The 17,082-nt window shown below is 38.5% G+C and overlaps 1 protein-coding gene across 10 annotated transcripts in view; it reads left to right on the top strand.

The window, feature by feature from the left end:
• Nucleotides 1-17,082, top strand: part of PIKFYVE (phosphoinositide kinase, FYVE-type zinc finger containing) — an 80,299-nt gene that overhangs the window by 35,338 nt on the left and 27,879 nt on the right. For 9 of the 10 annotated variants that reach the window (XM_070387409.1, XM_070387416.1, XM_070387430.1 and 6 more), the window contains 10 exons: nucleotides 712-841; nucleotides 1,440-1,620; nucleotides 2,317-2,391; nucleotides 5,380-5,487; nucleotides 10,214-10,354; nucleotides 11,034-11,160; nucleotides 11,386-12,545; nucleotides 14,155-14,255; nucleotides 15,419-15,490; nucleotides 16,398-16,569. In XM_070387409.1, coding sequence (XP_070243510.1) covers nucleotides 712-841; nucleotides 1,440-1,620; nucleotides 2,317-2,391; nucleotides 5,380-5,487; nucleotides 10,214-10,354; nucleotides 11,034-11,160; nucleotides 11,386-12,545; nucleotides 14,155-14,255; nucleotides 15,419-15,490; nucleotides 16,398-16,569 — 2,267 coding nt within the window. Of the gene's footprint in view, nucleotides 1-711; nucleotides 842-1,439; nucleotides 1,621-2,316; nucleotides 2,392-5,379; nucleotides 5,488-10,213; nucleotides 10,355-11,033; nucleotides 11,161-11,385; nucleotides 12,546-14,154; nucleotides 14,256-15,418; nucleotides 15,491-16,397; nucleotides 16,570-17,082 lie in introns of those variants that run through there. The other variant, XM_070387471.1, reaches the window with a different exon arrangement.

Below are 17,082 nucleotides of genomic sequence, written 5' to 3'. Positions count from 1 at the left end.
GTTTCAAAAGTTATTTAGTGAGCATCTTTTTTGCAAAGCATTTAGTATTACCTATTTTTTTTTGTTTTGATCATTTACAAAATTTTATATAAATTACTATTTACCATGTTTTGATTTCTTCACAGTTAATTTTTTGGTCTGACTTGTAAAAGTTTTGCCAATTAAGAAGAAAGCCTTTTTTGTTCTAGTGTTGAAAAAGAAACACTGAAAGGATTGTATGAGTAGACTTTCTAGACTGTCATATCCTGGTTCAGACGAATCAAAGCTGAGCTTTTCTCAGCACCCACACTATCACAAGTTCTCCTTGCATTCTGATATCTGTTGAATGCAGTGTTCAGTTTGTGATTTTATAGGGAAAATTAACCACCTCTCTTTTTTAATATCCCCAAATAAATAAAAAGACTGTAAACAAATCTCATTTCATTTGCTTTTCAAAAGCCATATTTATAGTTACTTTTTTGAGAGCCCTGGTTGCTTATGTAAATTTACTCTTAACACTTCTGTCTCTGATTTTGGCTGTTGAGAATGTTGACGATCTAACTCAGACTTAATTTTTTTATCTATGAATTTAAACATGTCCTTGCTTTTTTTACATCAATAATTTGAATTGGCTAACTTAAAAATTTTAAAAAGACAAGTTGGTGATTTCTAAATCTCTGAGTAGATGGTATAAAACTTGACCATGAATATAATTTCTTATTTTACACTTAGAATCCTTATTTAACCGTCGAGTTGAGGAAAAATCCAAAGAACTGCCTTTCACACCTTTGGGCTGGCATCATAACAACCTGGAGCTGCTGAGGGAGGAGAATGGAGAGAAACAAGCTATGGAGAGGTTGCTGTAAGGCAGTGAGCTTATTCATTTTAATTCGCCATTTTTCTAACCTTAAGTGACTTGATAGGCATTTGTATAGTTCTTCCTTATAAAGTCAAACATGCTAACATTACTAAGGAAATGAAGCCTGTTCTGGTGAAACTTCTAATAAAGCAGAGCATCCTAGTTGTGCTTGTCTATCCCCGTTGTTTTTTATGTGTTAAAATTTAATTGAATTAAATAGGGCATTTATTTTTTTTTATCAAACCCATAGACTTTTTGTTTTATTTATTTTTCAATTTTTTAATTGGAGGATAATTGCTTTACAGTGTTGTGTTAGTTTCTGCTGTACAACATCATGAGTCAGCTACAAGTATGCATATATCTCTTCCTTCTTGAACCTCCCTTAAATGGGTTATCTTAATTGAAGATATTCACAGATTTTCTTTATATGCAAAAGCATTAAGGTGCAGATATGCTGAAAGAATAAAATGACCAAGAAGATCTTACCTGTAAGCCATTAAGTCATGTGCTGATTTCTTTGTAGACTGTGTTGCATCTTCAGAGCTGTTGTCTCTGGCAGTATTAACTGTGCAAACTTGTCTCTCCTGTAACATTTTTGTAGTTCAGCTAATCATAACCACATGATGGCGCTGCTCCAACAGTTGCTCCATAGTGAGTCATTGTCAACGTCTTGGAGGGACATCATCGTATCCCTGGTCTGCCAGGTTGTTCAGACAGTCCGACCTGACGTCAAGAACCGGGATGATGACATGGATATCCGCCAGTTTGTCCACATCAAAAAAGTGAGCTCTGCCAATGTTTTTCTCCTGTTCGGCATTCATGAGATGGGCCCACTAGTAATTTGTCTCTTAATGGTAATCTGAAAGGGTCGTTACCAGGAAGGATGCTCGGTGAGGAGAGGGAAGTTTTTCTGTCCTATTTGGTAGCAGTGCACTTAAAGGTCATAAAAGCCACTCTTAGGAAGTGAGAGATGAGTCGGGGTGGGGCTAAGTTGGGCTTGCAATGAGTAGGAAACCCGAACTTTCCTACTTCCTCTTCTTGATGTGTCATCTATAAGAAGGCCTCTTTTCACACACGGCTGTTACTATTCTGAGGAAAAGCAGTGGCTAATTGTTTTATTTAGAGAGTAGTCATGGCTGTTACTGTTCTGAGGAAAAGCAGTGGGTAATTGTTTTATTTAGAGAGTAGTGGAGTTTTGCCTATAATTTTTGCCTATGGTGTTTAATACTGGTTTTAATTGACATCTGGCATTAATTTGTTTGGTCAAATGGGTATTTTAGAGTACCAAGTAGTATGTTAGAGAGTTGATGATTGTAGGAAGGTGCCATTAATTATTGGTTGAAAGGAAGAAATGCATCCTAGAACTTTTTGTTCTTATTTGGTTACATAATAGTGAAAATAAAAAGTGGAAATAAATACTTAGAGAATTCATTTGACTGCATTCTAAAGATGTATATTGAATTGTATTATTTTCTTAGATCCCAGGTGGAAAGAAATTTGATTCTGTGGTTGTCAATGGATTTGTTTGCACCAAGAATATTGCACATAAAAAGGTAATGTGATTCAGTTCAACATTGAAGTTCAGCAAACTATGACTGTGTGCCAAGCCAACAAGCTGAGGATGCCCTCACCATGGAGGAAAAGGAGATTGGACAGGGAGGAGTGACTAGCAGTAAAATTTGGGGGTTCAGGGAGAGTCTCCCAGAGCTGATGATGACAGGGACTTGGACAGTGAGAACTCATCAGACGGAAGAAGGCTTCCCAGTCAACAGGCTGAGAGGATGCTGGTGTCATTTCTCCCTTGACCCTACCACATCTCAGGGATAAAAGATTTCCTAACAGACCAGAATTCTTCCAGAGGCCTACCATTTTAAAACTGTTCTTCCTCATAGGGCTGAACACAGAATTATGACTGGAATTCTGTATCTTTCTCTGTACCTTCAGCTGTGAGGCCTCTTTCTAGCACCAGCACAGAGAGAAGGGTAAATAACCCCTTGTACTAAGGAAAGTCTGAGATCCTAAGGAGCCAGATAGGAACTGGCAGGAAATGAGGCTGGAGGAAGCAGATGAGGGCTTTGTCTCTCACTTTATTCTGAAGGCTGCTGGTTAGCAAATGTAATGTGTATCAGGACCTTTTTAAAAATGTAGATTCCTAAGCTCAAACCTTAGAAATTCTCTTTTAGTAGTTTTAGGGGAGTGAGAATGGGGGGGTGGGTAGAGGAAGGGTGGGACTACTTTTTAATTAAATGAAATTTTATTTTAATGAAGTGTAGTTAATTAATAGTGTTGTGTTTCTGGTATACAGCAAAGTGATTCAGTTATAGGTATATGCATATATACATATTCTTTTTCACATTTTACATTAAGTTTATTACAAGATATTGAATATAGTTCCCTGTGCAATACTGTAGGATCTTGTTGTTTATCTGTTTTATACACAGTGGCTGCCATTTCCAAACTCCTAATTTATCTCTGCCCCCGACACTGCACTTTCCTCTGTGGTAACTAACCATAAGTTTGTTTTCTGTGCCTGTGAATCTGTTTCTGTTTTAAAGAAGCTCATTTTTATCATATTTTAGATCCCACATATAAGTGAAATCAAGATACTTGTCTTTTACTTGCTTAGTATGATAATCTCCATCCTTATTGCTATAAATGTCATGATTTCATTCTTTTTTATGGCGGAGTAGTATTCCGTATTCCTGTTGGCACCCCACTCCAGTACTCTTGCCTGGAAAATCCCATGGATGGAGGAGCCTGGTAGGCTGCAGTCCATGGGGTTTCGAAGAGTTGGACACGACTGAGCGACTTCACTTTCACTTTTCACCTTCATGCATTGGAGAAGGAAATGGCAACCCACTCCAGTGTTCTTGCCTGGAGAATCCCAGGGACGGTGGAGCCTGGTGGGCTGCCGTCTATGGGATTGCACAGAGTTGGACATGACTGAAGCGACTTAGCAGCAGCAGCAGCAGTAGTATTCTGTGTGTGTGTGTGTGTGTGTGTGTGTATTTACTACATCTTTATCCATTCATCTGTGGATGGACATTTAGGTGGCTTCTGTGTCTTGGCTGTTGTAAATAGTGCTTCTGTGAGCATTGGGGTGTGTGTATTTTTTTCAAATTGGAGTTTCTCTCTGGACGTCTGCCCAGGAGTGCAATTGCAGGATGATATGGTAGCTCTGTTTTTATTTTTTTAAGGAAACTCCGTACTGCTTTCCATAGTGGCTGCACCAATTTGCATTTGGGTGGGACTTTTTAATGGAGTCACTCTGGGTGTTTCCAGTGTTGTTTATTTGTTTACTGGTTCTCAGTTTTAGAGAAACCGATGATCTGTAACAGTGTTCTCAAACCTTGCTGCGCTTCAGAATCACTAAGAGAATGTGTTAAAAATAGAGACACCTGGCCTCATCTCTGGTACTACTGATTTGGTTGCAGTGAGAGCTCAGGCAAATTTCAAGGTTGAGCAACTGAATCGATAAACTACAGTCTGTTTTCACTCTTTTCTAAGCTGAGAATAATAATATATTTTTTATAAGATATTAAACTTCCTGAAAAGTATTAGTGACCATAGATAAATAAAATTGTTTGAATTTGATATTATTTCATAGCAATGATCCATAGTCCATGTTTCTACATAGAGTCTTATTAAAACAGCACTGTACCCATCAAAGTAGTACTTTAAATCAGAGTAAATGATTGTTGAATTCAGAGGTAGGTATGTTGTGCTCATCTCCAGAATTAAAAACGGTTATGTGAGTGTGGTGGTCACATATGCGTGAATGACTGTCTGGCCCAATGACCATGTTTAGAGATAGTCTTTAATTTGTAGTTACTAAAAAAGCCCTGAATGTAGTTTCCCAGCTGATGAATCACTGTTTTCAGGCGCATTTACTAGTTTGAACCTATTAAGTTTGGTCAGATGGAAACTTGTGTTGCAGGAGGCAGGCTCCTCTGCCTGTGGCTTTAGTTGTGTGGTGAGGGTATATTGTTTGAGTCTCTACTTCTGGATGTGCTTTAAGATTTTCTGTTGTTAACTTGTTGTTTCCCAGTTTGTCTTGAGAATTTAAGACCGTTAGAAATTTATTCCATCAAAAATATGTTCAGCAGATGTTTTAATTCCTTTCTCCCTCCTCTACTTTTCTTGAATCTTAGAAAAGTTAAATTCTGCTTTTAGAATTGCTGGTCTCTGGGAGTTTATCAAGTAGCCTATTTTTTAAGTCCCTCTCCCTCCTACCGAGGGTGTGATATCTTTTCTTAAAAACATTAGAGATTTAAAAAAAGATAGTTAAGAGTATAGAAAATTGGGTGAAATAGCATTAGTGAAAAAGAAGCCAGTTTTTAAAGAACTTTGCATGGCTTTAATTATTTGCTTTGAAAAAAAATAAGAATAGCACAAAATAAATGAGAGTATTTTAATCTGAATATAACGAGAGAATCTATTTAAGGGGAATTATGACCAGTATGAACTTAGAGTTGTGATTAAAGGAGGTCTATAAATTGCAAACTTTCAAAGTTTTAGCAAACTGTTCATTTATATTTTAGATGAATTCTTCTATTAAAAACCCCAAAATTCTTCTGCTGAAGTGTTCCATTGAATATCTCTACAGAGAAGAAACCAAATTTACTTGCATTGATCCTATTGTGCTTCAGGTAAGAACTCCTTACTGAAACCATAATCTGGAGGAATGTTTGTATACTGAGATACTTGCCAACTCTTATGCTTTCTTCCAGCTGGTTAAATTTGATAGGCAAACTTCATTGCTCTTGTTTCATTAAAAAAATGTATTATAGAAGACATTCTTATGCATCATACTTTAGAAGCTTACCAAAGCCTTTGTCACTGTTTTTAGTTGCAAAGTGTTAATGGCAACATGTGACTTTTGGGGAGTAGTTGAAAAAAAGGTGAAAATCCAAATCCTGTTTTTTCTTCCCACTGGGGTCATGAACTTACATTAAGGATTTGTCTAACTTAATCAGGTTCCCAGTGGTAACACCTGTTTTTCAGGACAGACCGTTCTACTAAAACATGTTTCTAGAACACCAAGTGTCTTACATATAGTTAATAAAAGGGAGTGATGTCAGATGGAAGTTGTGTCCATTTCTGTGTGGTTTTTCTTAAGTGAGGAGGCCCAGAATAGCTTTAGTAGGATTATAGCCCTCAGCTGGAAGGAAGAACAGCCTTGGCTCAGTTCCTACACAGCCCTTTAGCTCCATTTTAAGAGATTAGAAATGAGCTCCTGCTGAAAGAGCCCTCTCCCCAGGGAGACCCAGCCCCTGGTCCTGGATGGCTTTTGGGCACTCATTGCTTGGAGCTCCATTTCCAGTTGTATTGTTGCAATTGATTTTGTACATTTAAAATTTCCCTTGAGGCCACCTCCAGCTAGGCTGAGCTGCTTGGCTGGGCTGTCCAAGTTCTCTGTCAAGGTACCACTTATTATTCTTATTAGTGCTCTTGATATGAAGTTGCATAGGTTGTCTGCCCCAACTTCTTTTCTCCCATAAATGCTACTAATTAATTTGCAGTTGTTCAGAATGGGAGGTTTTCAGAAATGTGTTTTTCCTATTATAGCAGAAACACTTAATATTTGGTTCCAGAAACATTTAGGAAAAGCATTACTTGGAAATTCATGAGCACATTTTTGCAAGTGATAGGAGTAGTCACTTTTTAGAAAAAAATTAATTTATCTGGCTGTGCTGGGTCTTGGTTGCTGCATGGACTTTTCTGTAGTTGTGGTGAGTGGGGGCGACTCTCTAGGTATGGTGCACAGGCTTCTCATTGTGGCAGCTTCTCTGGTGGAGCACGGACTCTAGGTTTCGTAGCTTTAGTAATTGCGGCTCTTGGGCTCTATAGCACAGCCTCAGTAGTTGTGGTGCACAGGCTTAGTTGCTCCAAGGCATGTGGGATCTTCCCGGACCTGGGATGGAACTCATGTCTCTTGCATTGGTAGGCGGATTCTTTACCACTGAGCCACCAGGGAAACTTTTGTTCTCAATTCATAGACACAGAAAAAATTTAACTGTGGTGAAAAGCACCACGCTCTGTTGCTTAATGAACTCTGTTAACTGGGACTGTTTCCTGTTCGGAATTCAGCTAAGTATCAGTAAAAATGAGGGGTTTTAACCAGATTTATGCCATTCCTTCTAGCTCTGATTTACTATGACTTTTCAGTGAGAACTGAAATAAGGAATCAGAAGAAACACAGTTATGGTTTGTGGTAAATAGAGTTACTTTGATGCTGGGAATGTTCGTGATCTCACCGGTGTCAGTGGAAGACTTACAGACTTAAATCACAACCACATGGTTTGCAAGATGCATCCTGATTGCAGAGATGTTAAAATGTGTAAAATTGTTTTTAGTTACCAAAAAGTTGTCCTTATATTTATCCACTGTAACTCCCCTTTTATGACCAGGTTAATAGACTGAAGTCTTCATGTTGGACACATATGCTCTGGGCAAATGTATATTAATAAACATGATTTAATTAATATAACTTGTTAATTGTAACTTGTATAATTATATTAAGATGATGCTGTTAAAGTGCTGCACTCAATATGCTGACAAATTTGGATAACTCAGCAGTGGCCACTGGACTGGAGAAGGTCAGTTTCATTCTAATCCCAAAGAAGGGCAATGCCAAAGAACGTTCAAACTACCGCACAATTGGATGTCTGAGTAAATCCGTAATCTGAAAAGAAGCTTTAAGATAGGAGAAGATGTTTAATGCCAGGCTGGATGAAGCACAAGCTGGAATCAAGATTGCGGGGAGAAATATCAATAACTTCAGATATGCAGATGGCACCACTCTTAGGGCAGAAAGCAAAGAGGAACTAAAGAGCCTTTGATGAAAGTGAAAGAGGAGAGTGAAAAAGCTGGCTTAAAACTCAACATTCAAAGAGCTAAGATCATGGCATCCAGTCCCGTCAGTTTATGGCAAATAGATGGGGAAACAATGGAACAGTGACAACCAGTGACTTTATTTTTGCTCCAGGATTACTGCAGACAGTGACTACAGCCATGAAATTAAGACGCTTGCTCCAGACCTAGACAGCATATTAAAAAGCAGAGACCTCACTATGCCGACAAAGGTCCTTATACTCGAAGCTGTGGTTTTTCCAGTAGTCATGTACTGATGTGAAAGTTAGACCATAAAGAAGGCTGAGCACTGAAGAACTGATGCTTTTCAACTGTGGTGTTGGAGAAGACTCTTGAGAGTCCCTTGGACAACAAGGAAATCAAACCAGTTAATCCTCAAGGAAATCAGTCCTGAATATTCATTGGAAAGACTGATGCTGAATCTGAAACTCCAATACTTTGGCCACCTCATGCGAAGAACTGACTCATTTGAAAATACCCTGATGCTGGGAAAGATTGAAGGCGGGAGGAGAAGGGGACGACAGAGGATGAGATGGTTGGATGGCATCACTGACTCAGTGGATGTGAGTTAGAGCAAACTTCGGGAGATAGTGAAGGATAGGGAAGCCTGGCGTGCTGCAGTTCACGGGGTCTCAAAAAGTCGGATACGATTGAGCAACTGAATAACAGCAACAAAGCATCTTGTTCATCAGTGCTTCAGAACATAGTTTATTATATCTTTAAGTCCTGACCTATTCAGGTTTTTAGTTTGAATTGACAGAAAATGTCAGTTGATTTAACACCCTACCCCCCGCCCTTTGCTTGGAATGGGGGAACTCATCGTGGCATGACCAAAGAGGAAGCTGAAAGGTAGCTAGTAAAAAAGGAGAGTGAGAAAAAAAGGGCAAGGATAAAATTAGGCTGGGCATCATACTGTCTTCACAAGGTCTGCCCCAGAGGTCTGTTGTTCTACCCCTGCTCCATTCTGTCTTCCTGGCCTGCCTCCTGATACTTGTTCCTTGCTGAACCTGGTCCAAGCCCCAATTTTAGCAAGGTGTTTCATGTACAATCATAATAATTGACTGGAGCTGGAACTGTGAGGAAATGTATTTGCTATCCCTATATTGGAGGCCAGAAACTTAAAAAAAAAATGAATTTTAGTTCTTTATTGAAGCTGCACAAATAAAGTAATCTAAGATGTCATTAAATTGCAATTTAATAAGCAGAGTAGGAAATTAACACATTTCAGGGAAAAAAATTTCATTTTGTTGGGACTTTCCTGGTGGTCCAGTGGTCGAGAATCCGCCTGCCAATGCGGGTCTGGAAGATTACACATGCTGCAGAGCAGCTCAGCTCGTTGGCCACAGCTACGGAGCCTGCACTCTAGAGCCCATGTAACACAACTGCCGAAGCCCGCGCGCCCTAGAGCCTTTTGCTGTGCAACAAGACAAACCACCGCAATGAGAAGCCCCATGGACTGCAACTAGAGTAGCTCCCGCAACTACAGGAAGCCCTTGTGCAGCAACCAAAAATAAGTAAATAAAAATTAAGAAAATTTTAAAATGGGAAAAAAAAAATCTTTTTGTTAATGGAGAATTTGAGAATGTCCAGTTTCTATCAGTAAGACAGAGAAAGGTGAAAAGAAATACAACAGGGCAAGTTCATTGCAGGGAATAGGCTCATCCATTGCTGGCGGCTCTGACCACGAATACAGAATTGACTCAGAAAACACTGGGCATTTGGAGCAGAAGTGACAGGTGTGTCCCCACCTTCCATTGTCTCCTGAGTCCAGAGATTTTATAAAGCCATTAACTAATTATATTTTTTAAACTCTAGTTGTTATTTACAACATTCATTTGCTTTGAGAGTAAGCCTTTGTCATGAAATTGTATTAAACATTGTTTTAATTTGTAACTACCACTGTTCTAAGTAGAATATTATCTGTTGGGAGATAGAAATTAGGAAGTAGTTGAAATAGTATCTGTTAGTTATTTATTCAAATACCTTGAAAGAAGAGATATTCTGGTTAGTTTCAGAATGTAAAAGGGGAAATCCATAATTATATTAAAAATACTTAGTTGCTTTCATTTGGGAAGCTGTGAGAATTTTTTGATTTTTTAAGCTTCAAGAGCTAGCTAATTGGATTCTTGGCTTTTACTACAAGTTATTAAGAACTCAAAGTCTTTCAAAGAAAAATTAGTGAGTTGGAGAATAAAGTTTCTCCTGAAACTCTTTCTAGCATAGTCAGCAGTTTAGAATGATAAATAGTATTCTTGGTTGTGTTTGAATTAATTTGCTTACACAGTGGTAAGTGATATTTAGCCAATTTTTACCTGAGATTGAGGACCTGAAAAATGAGTTAACACGTCAGTACAATGTTTACTTAGTAGGAAACTTCTATTAGTAGTGGTTTGTGAATGAAGAAAACTTAGTTTGATGTTACTAGTCACACTGCCCTAGTATTTTTACTTATCTAGATCTTGATTTGTACCACATACAATGTTTTTTATTTATCTTACTTAGGAAAGGGAATTCCTAAAGAATTATGTTCAGCGAATAGTTGATGTTCGACCCACACTGGTTCTGGTTGAGAAAACGGTATCTCGAATTGCACAGGATATGTTGCTGGAACACGGCATTACTTTGGTCATTAATGTAAAATCAGTGAGTGTTCTTATTTTTCTGTTATTTATAAAAATGACAGCTTGTAAATTTATATGCATGTGTGGTAGATATACAGTGTTCTTTGATTGTTTATTTCTTAGCTGTGCTATATATATTGAAAGCACAGGCACGGCAGCGCTGTCCTTATTTAAGACTGGAGGATCTCAGGCTCGAAGAAAGTATAATTAATGTAGCACTCATACATAATGAGTTATTAAGTGTCTACCAAACCATAGGTGTAGTTGACATTAGTTATTAAGTAGTCTTTGTGGAGGCATCATTTTGTTTGGGAAATCGTACAAAGCAGAAAATTTTCTCTCCCTTGAAAAATTACCTTCTTTAGTATAGAGGTCAGTTGTGGAAATTCCCCACCCACCACCCCTGAATCACTGTCTTGTGCCAGTGAATAATGCTTAAATATCTTGATGTTATTAATGTTAGTATGGTTTATTTTAGTAAGCACATACTGATTGCTAAGTGTAGACTTATCTAGAATCAGTAAAAGTCATATAATTACTAAAATCAAGGAAATTCATCTTGAAAGAAAATAGGGCATTTTCTATTTTCTATTTTTTTTTGGTGAGGGCATTTTCAAATGTTTCTATTATTTTTCCATATAAAATGTACTAAAATTTTATTCTTCTTTAATTTTGTAATATGATGTTGTTCTGTGTTCTAGCAAGTTTTGGAACGAGTTAGCCGGATGACCCAAGGTGATTTGGTGATGTCAATGGACCAGCTGCTTACCAAACCCCACCTGGGCACCTGTCACAAATTTTACATGCAGATGTTTCAGTTGCCTAATGGTGAGTGACCTTTAGTGTAGATTTACCTGAAAGGGGGGACCTGAGGAAATGAAACTCATGAGAACGACGATGTTGATATATTAATAGTAGGAAATGGCTATTAGCATACAAAGTAGTCTTACTTAAGAGTTTTTGTCTGGTAGACATTAAAATAATGAACTAATTCTGTCTGGACTTCTGGATTGCCACCTAAACCTTTTTAACCTTGTGTTTGTTTATTTGTAGAACAAACCAAGACACTGATGTTTTTTGAAGGCTGTCCACAGCACCTGGGCTGTACAATCAAGCTTAGAGGAGGCTCTGATTATGAGCTGGCTCGAGTTAAGGAGATCTTAATATTTATGATCTGTGTAGCTTATCATTCTCAACTAGAAATCTCCTTCCTTATGGATGAATTTGCTATGCCTCCTACATTAACGCAAAACCCTTCCTTCCATTCTCTGATTGAAGGACAGGAGGATGAAGGGGCTTCACAGGAGCCATTCAGCGGAAGTCCCCTCCCCCGGGAGCCTGACTTCCCCCCAGACTTTCTGCCTTCTGATGATGGCAGTTTGCTAGAAACAAGGATTCTGTTTGAGAAGGGTGACCAGGAGAATAAGAGTGTGCCACAGGATGTTGCCTCTTTGAAGCCTCAAGAGCATGCCCCAGCAGCTTGTCCGATGGGTGCCCCCTGTGCTCTCTTTCCATCAGTACCAGAGTCATTGCTTCCGCTCCATGTGGATGACCAACAGGACGCCATAGGCAGTGAGCAGCCAGAGGCTTTGCAGCAAACAGAGGAGCTTCCGGATCCCACAAGCCAGATGAGAACCTTTAGAGACCCTCTGCAGGATGACACTGGCCTGTATGTTACCGAGGAAGTTACCTCTTCTGAAGATAAACGGAAGACTGATTCTTTGACCTTTAAGCAAGAGTTGAAAGATGTGATCCTCTGTATCTCGCCAGTCATCACATTCCGGGAGCCCTTCCTTTTAACTGACAAGGGCATGAGATGCTCTACCCGAGATTATTTTGCGGAGCAGGTTTACTGGTCTCCTCTCCTCAATAAGGAGTTCAAGGAAATGGAGAGCAGGCGAAAGAAACAGATGCTTAGGGATCTCTCTGGCCTTCAGGGCATGAATGGAAGTGTTCAGGCCAAGTCCATTCAAGTCCTGCCCTCACATGAGCTCGTGAGCACCAGAATTGCTGAGCACCTGGGGGACAGCCAGAGCTTGGGGAGAATGCTAGCCGATTATCGGGCCAGAGGAGGAAGAATCCAGCAAAAAAACTCAGATCCTTTTGCTTACTCAAAGGAGGCGTCAAGCACCTCAAGTGGAAAATCAGGAAGCAGAACTGAAGGTGATGAGGAAAAAGGGTTGATTACAAGTGATGCAGTGTGGTCGACAAAGGTGAGCAAGACTGCTTTTGTGCTTGTGTACATTTAAGATGGGTGGAAAATCTCTGCTATGGCAAGGTAAAAAAGTCAAATATGACAGCTTACATGCAGATTTATTAAATATTTCATCTGTGCTTTTTTTTTTGGTCTCTTTTGTCTTACGTGTTGCTTTAAAATGTAAGAAATAGGAGTGTAATGTGATGAAACTAGATTTGAAGCTTTCAGGCTAAGCTCACAGCAAACTCGGAAGAACTGTGAGGTAGGGGGCAGTGTGGAGCTGCTTAAAATTTCTGACATGATGACTTGGGTGTAATGTGATGTGTCTTTGATCCTTTTAATGGTAGCCAGCGGGAGAGTAGAGTTGGAAGCTTATTATAGGAAATGGATGTGTTTTTTTTCCTTATTATAGGAAATTATAGGTGATAAAACTCATGAACAAATCCATCTTTTGAGGAGAAAATATAGTTGTTTAATAAAACAAGTAGATGTTCACTTTTACAAGTCTGCTGCTGCTGCTGCTAAGTCGCTTCAGTCGTGTCTGACTCTGTGCGACCCCATAGACGAGTCTAGGAAGGATTAAATAATGATAGTATATTGTTTTTAATACATAAAACTGGAAAAAAGGAATGTGATAAGAGCCATGGTTAATGAAGTTTGGAAAAATGCTTACAATAAACTTAATATAAATATATATTTTATACATTTATATAAACTTATTAAAAGTGATTTGGGGGTCTTTTAAATTTACATGAGCACATATATATTTTTGATTCATGATTTCTATCTTTTATAACTCATTCCTTGTACATTATCTATAAAACACAGATAAGTAAGCATTTTGTGTAAGGATGCTTACATTTTATTGTAATGTATGTACAAGGATATTTACTGAAGCGGTTATTTCTGACTGTTTGCTGTTAAAAGGATGAGTTGGATCTCATTGAATGACGCAGAGAGAGCCCATGACATATTTTCTTGTGTTAAAAAGCAGATTGTGTTTTAATATATGTAGCATCATCCCATTTTTATAAAAAAACAGAATCACCTATGTATACTTCTGTGGGTGTTTATGTTTATATATGTATGAGCTAGCGCAAATACATGATTTTTAACCACACAGTAAAATTTATCAGTTTAGGAGGTGGGGCAGCTTCAGAGGAGGAGAGGCTTTATGTACTTCAGGGACTTTTGCATCTTCCTCTGAGCTGTTTAAATTTTTACAGAGACAGATGTTACCTTTGTAATGATCAAAAGCAGGTATAAAATACAAATAAATACCTTAGAATTTAGATTTCTGGGTGTCTCAGGTTGAGATTATATCCAACTATCAATTCAGACTGTTTCATATTTAAATAACTACTCCCCAAATAATTTAATGTAGTTTTGTACATATAAAGAGTAAGAAAACAAGTTTAGACATGCTTGCATTTTTAAACCTTTTGGATTGTTTTAACTTAAAAATTAACTGCTCTTCTTCCTTATATTTAGTTCCCTGTAGTTTTCAGTCTTCACTGGAACCCCTGTAGTGCTGATAGAGGCTTTACAAACCTAGTGGAGTGTGTTGGATGTTGGAGGCAGGCGTTGGAGTTGGAGTGCTCACCCAGATGTTCCTTCCCTTGCAGGTGGACTGTCTGAACCCTGTCAACCACCAGAGGCTGTGTGTGCTCTTCAGCAGCTCTTCTGCCCAGTCCAGCAACGCTCCCAGTGCCTGTGTCAGTCCTTGGTAGGACTCCTTCCCTCCCTTGCATGTTGCACTTAAGAACACAATTCCAGCAACTGAAAAAAATTCAGCCATTAGGCTGTGTAGGTACACGGCAAGCTGCTGGTCATATGTGAATTGATGGAACTTTAAAACTTGTAAATTAAATTATGAAATTTGGATTTGTTCATGGGTAGAAGTAAATAAAAATATGTTAAGAGTGAAGAGGGATGCAAGAACAGTTTGTAATTATAAAAAAGTTAAAGTTGTTACATAAAAGCTAGTTTTAAGCACTTTGATAACATGCACAAATCAGGCAGGTTTTCTTTGGGCATTGTTTTCATAAAAGTCAGTTTTTTGCCTTAAGTTTTATTCTAAAACTTAATTCTAAGTAGATTGATAGAAACACATTTTATAATGTTATAATTTATTTCCAATGATAGTCACAAAGTCTAGTTATTATACAGTTTACCTCTGGTCTTAAGTACTATAGAACATAACTGCTTGTTTTTGGAGTACTTGCCACAAAAAGAATGTCTTCCATATTTTAATTTTTGACACCAGAAACACTCATTTCTACCAGTGAGATCAGGGAGTCTTCTACATCGGTGTTGCTCGTCAGGCTGACTTGGGTCTGGTTGAGCCCATGGGAATTTTCTCTGGGAATTTAGGTCGAGTTTGAATAAGATGTCAGTTTCAAAAGGGTATGTGTAGCTGAACTCTCTTATTTAGGTATAAAGTTGGATATAAATTTAGGAACTGGCTCTCCTGGAAGAATATGAGCTGCTGCTCTTCGTGCTTAGTAATGGTATAGACTGGAGAGCAGAGACAGGAGTCCCATTTTATATTGATGGAGTTTAAAGCTTTGTAAAGGAAACTTGTACTTCTTCCTAATGCAAATCAGACTTACCCATTTAATGTTATTGTTTATGTATCTTGATTAAATAGTTTCATAAGATACTAATGGACTGGGAATGGATATGATGCTGTAATATGGTAGTCCAAACCTATTATATCAGATAAGGTAAAACCTGTTCTGTAACAACAAAAGAATATTACCTGTTTTGTTGGTAATAATACTGAATTATAAGTACATCTAACAGATAGCAATTTGGGGTCTGATGAAAATGTCTTTGCTGGGTTGTAATTCTAATGATATGTTTCTAAGAAATGATCTTTTCTTTTAGGATTGTAACAATGGAATTTTATGGAAAAAATGATCTTACATTAGGAATATTTTTAGAGAGATACTGTTTCCGGTAAGAACCAGTTTTCTCCTTATGTTCTATTTATGCTTTTTTTGATGCACAGAATTTCAACCTAAACATAAACATGAGTTGGAGCACTGTTGTTTGACCTTCCTGTTCACGCCTCATATCAGAGGCGTGATATGAGAGAAGTACTGTACAGAGAAGTAATCTGTTTTATATTCAACCCAGGAAGTCTTCTCCAGTTCATTTTTCAGATCTATGCCCATCTAATTGCCCTGCAGTCCTGCAGATTTTTTTTTAGGATGTCTGTTTTTACAGTGATTCAAATGAAAGACAAGAGAAACTAAGGGCCTCAGTTTAAATCTTAGTGCCTTCGCTTGGCACTTACATGACAAAGAGCAAGTAGCTTAATCTTTGTGTGTGCATGCTTAGTTGTGTCCAACTCCTTGCGACTCCATGAACTGTAGCCCCCCAGACTGCTCTGTCCATGGAATTTTTCAGGCAAGAATCCTGGAGGGGGTTGCTGTTTCCTTCTCTAGGGGATCTTCCCAACCGAGGGGTCTAATCCTCATCTCTTGTGTCTCCTGCATTGGTAGGCAGGTTCTTTAGCACTAGCATCACCTGGGTTAATCTTTACCAGCCCCCTTTATAGTTTTTAACAAACTTCACAAACATCAAGAGTTTTAATAAGTAAAATGAGATGATGTTTTAGAAATGCTTGGCAAATGGAAGGTGCTTAACAAGTGGAACATATCACTGTGATGTGGTTGAAGGCAGGGTGTTCAACTCTGCAGGCTCGTAGCAGGACAAGTGGTACCCTGATCAGATCATCCACCATCATCCTTACTCTGGAGAGGATGCTGCACTTTATCGTATGCAGTCCTGATTAGCCAGCATTCATTATACATGGCTCCTCGGTTTCATGGTTAATGTGAGGACTTTCTTTTTGTCAAAGGCCTTCCTATCAGTGCCCTAGCATGTTCTGTGATACCCCCATGGTGCACCACATTCGACGCTTTGTCCATGGCCAAGGCTGTGTGCAGATAATCCTAAAGGAGCTGGATTCTCCAGTACCTGGATATCAGCATACAATTCTCACCTACTCCTGGTGCAGAATGTGCAAACAGGTAAGTGTACCCTGTTGCTGTACTATTTCGTGTAGTATCATTTCTTTCTATAGTTCTTTCTTTGTGGGGGAGGGTGGCCTCTGTTATTTTGGATTTGATATTTGTCTTTGGGCTCTTATTTATTTTACCTGCTGTATGTTCCCTTTAATGTTTATTTCCTGAAGGTTCCATTTTAGGATTTATCAGTTATTATATAAAATATAGGTACCATGTCCAGTAAAATATATGGAGACTTTATCTTGACTGTTCTCGATTATGTTTGTTTATTCATCAGCAGACACTTATTTAGCACCGCATAGGTACCAGGTACTGTGCTGGGCCTTAGGAATGAAGAAAGAACAAGGTGTTGGCTCCTGTCCTCTCGGGGAGGAAACAGTCTTATAACACAATAATTACAGTGTGCTAGAATGCTTGTGTAAGTTAGTCTAGATCAACATTTCTGTCTTAAGAGATGCAGATGAGGCCATGTTTAATTGATCTCTGCTGTTTCTCATATTTATTCTTGGGGACAAA

Source organism: Bos mutus, chromosome 2, assembly GCF_027580195.1.
Source record: "Bos mutus isolate GX-2022 chromosome 2, NWIPB_WYAK_1.1, whole genome shotgun sequence".
Taxonomy (NCBI): Eukaryota; Metazoa; Chordata; class Mammalia; order Artiodactyla; family Bovidae; genus Bos; species Bos mutus.
This window is presented reverse-complemented; position numbering and strand designations above follow the sequence as displayed.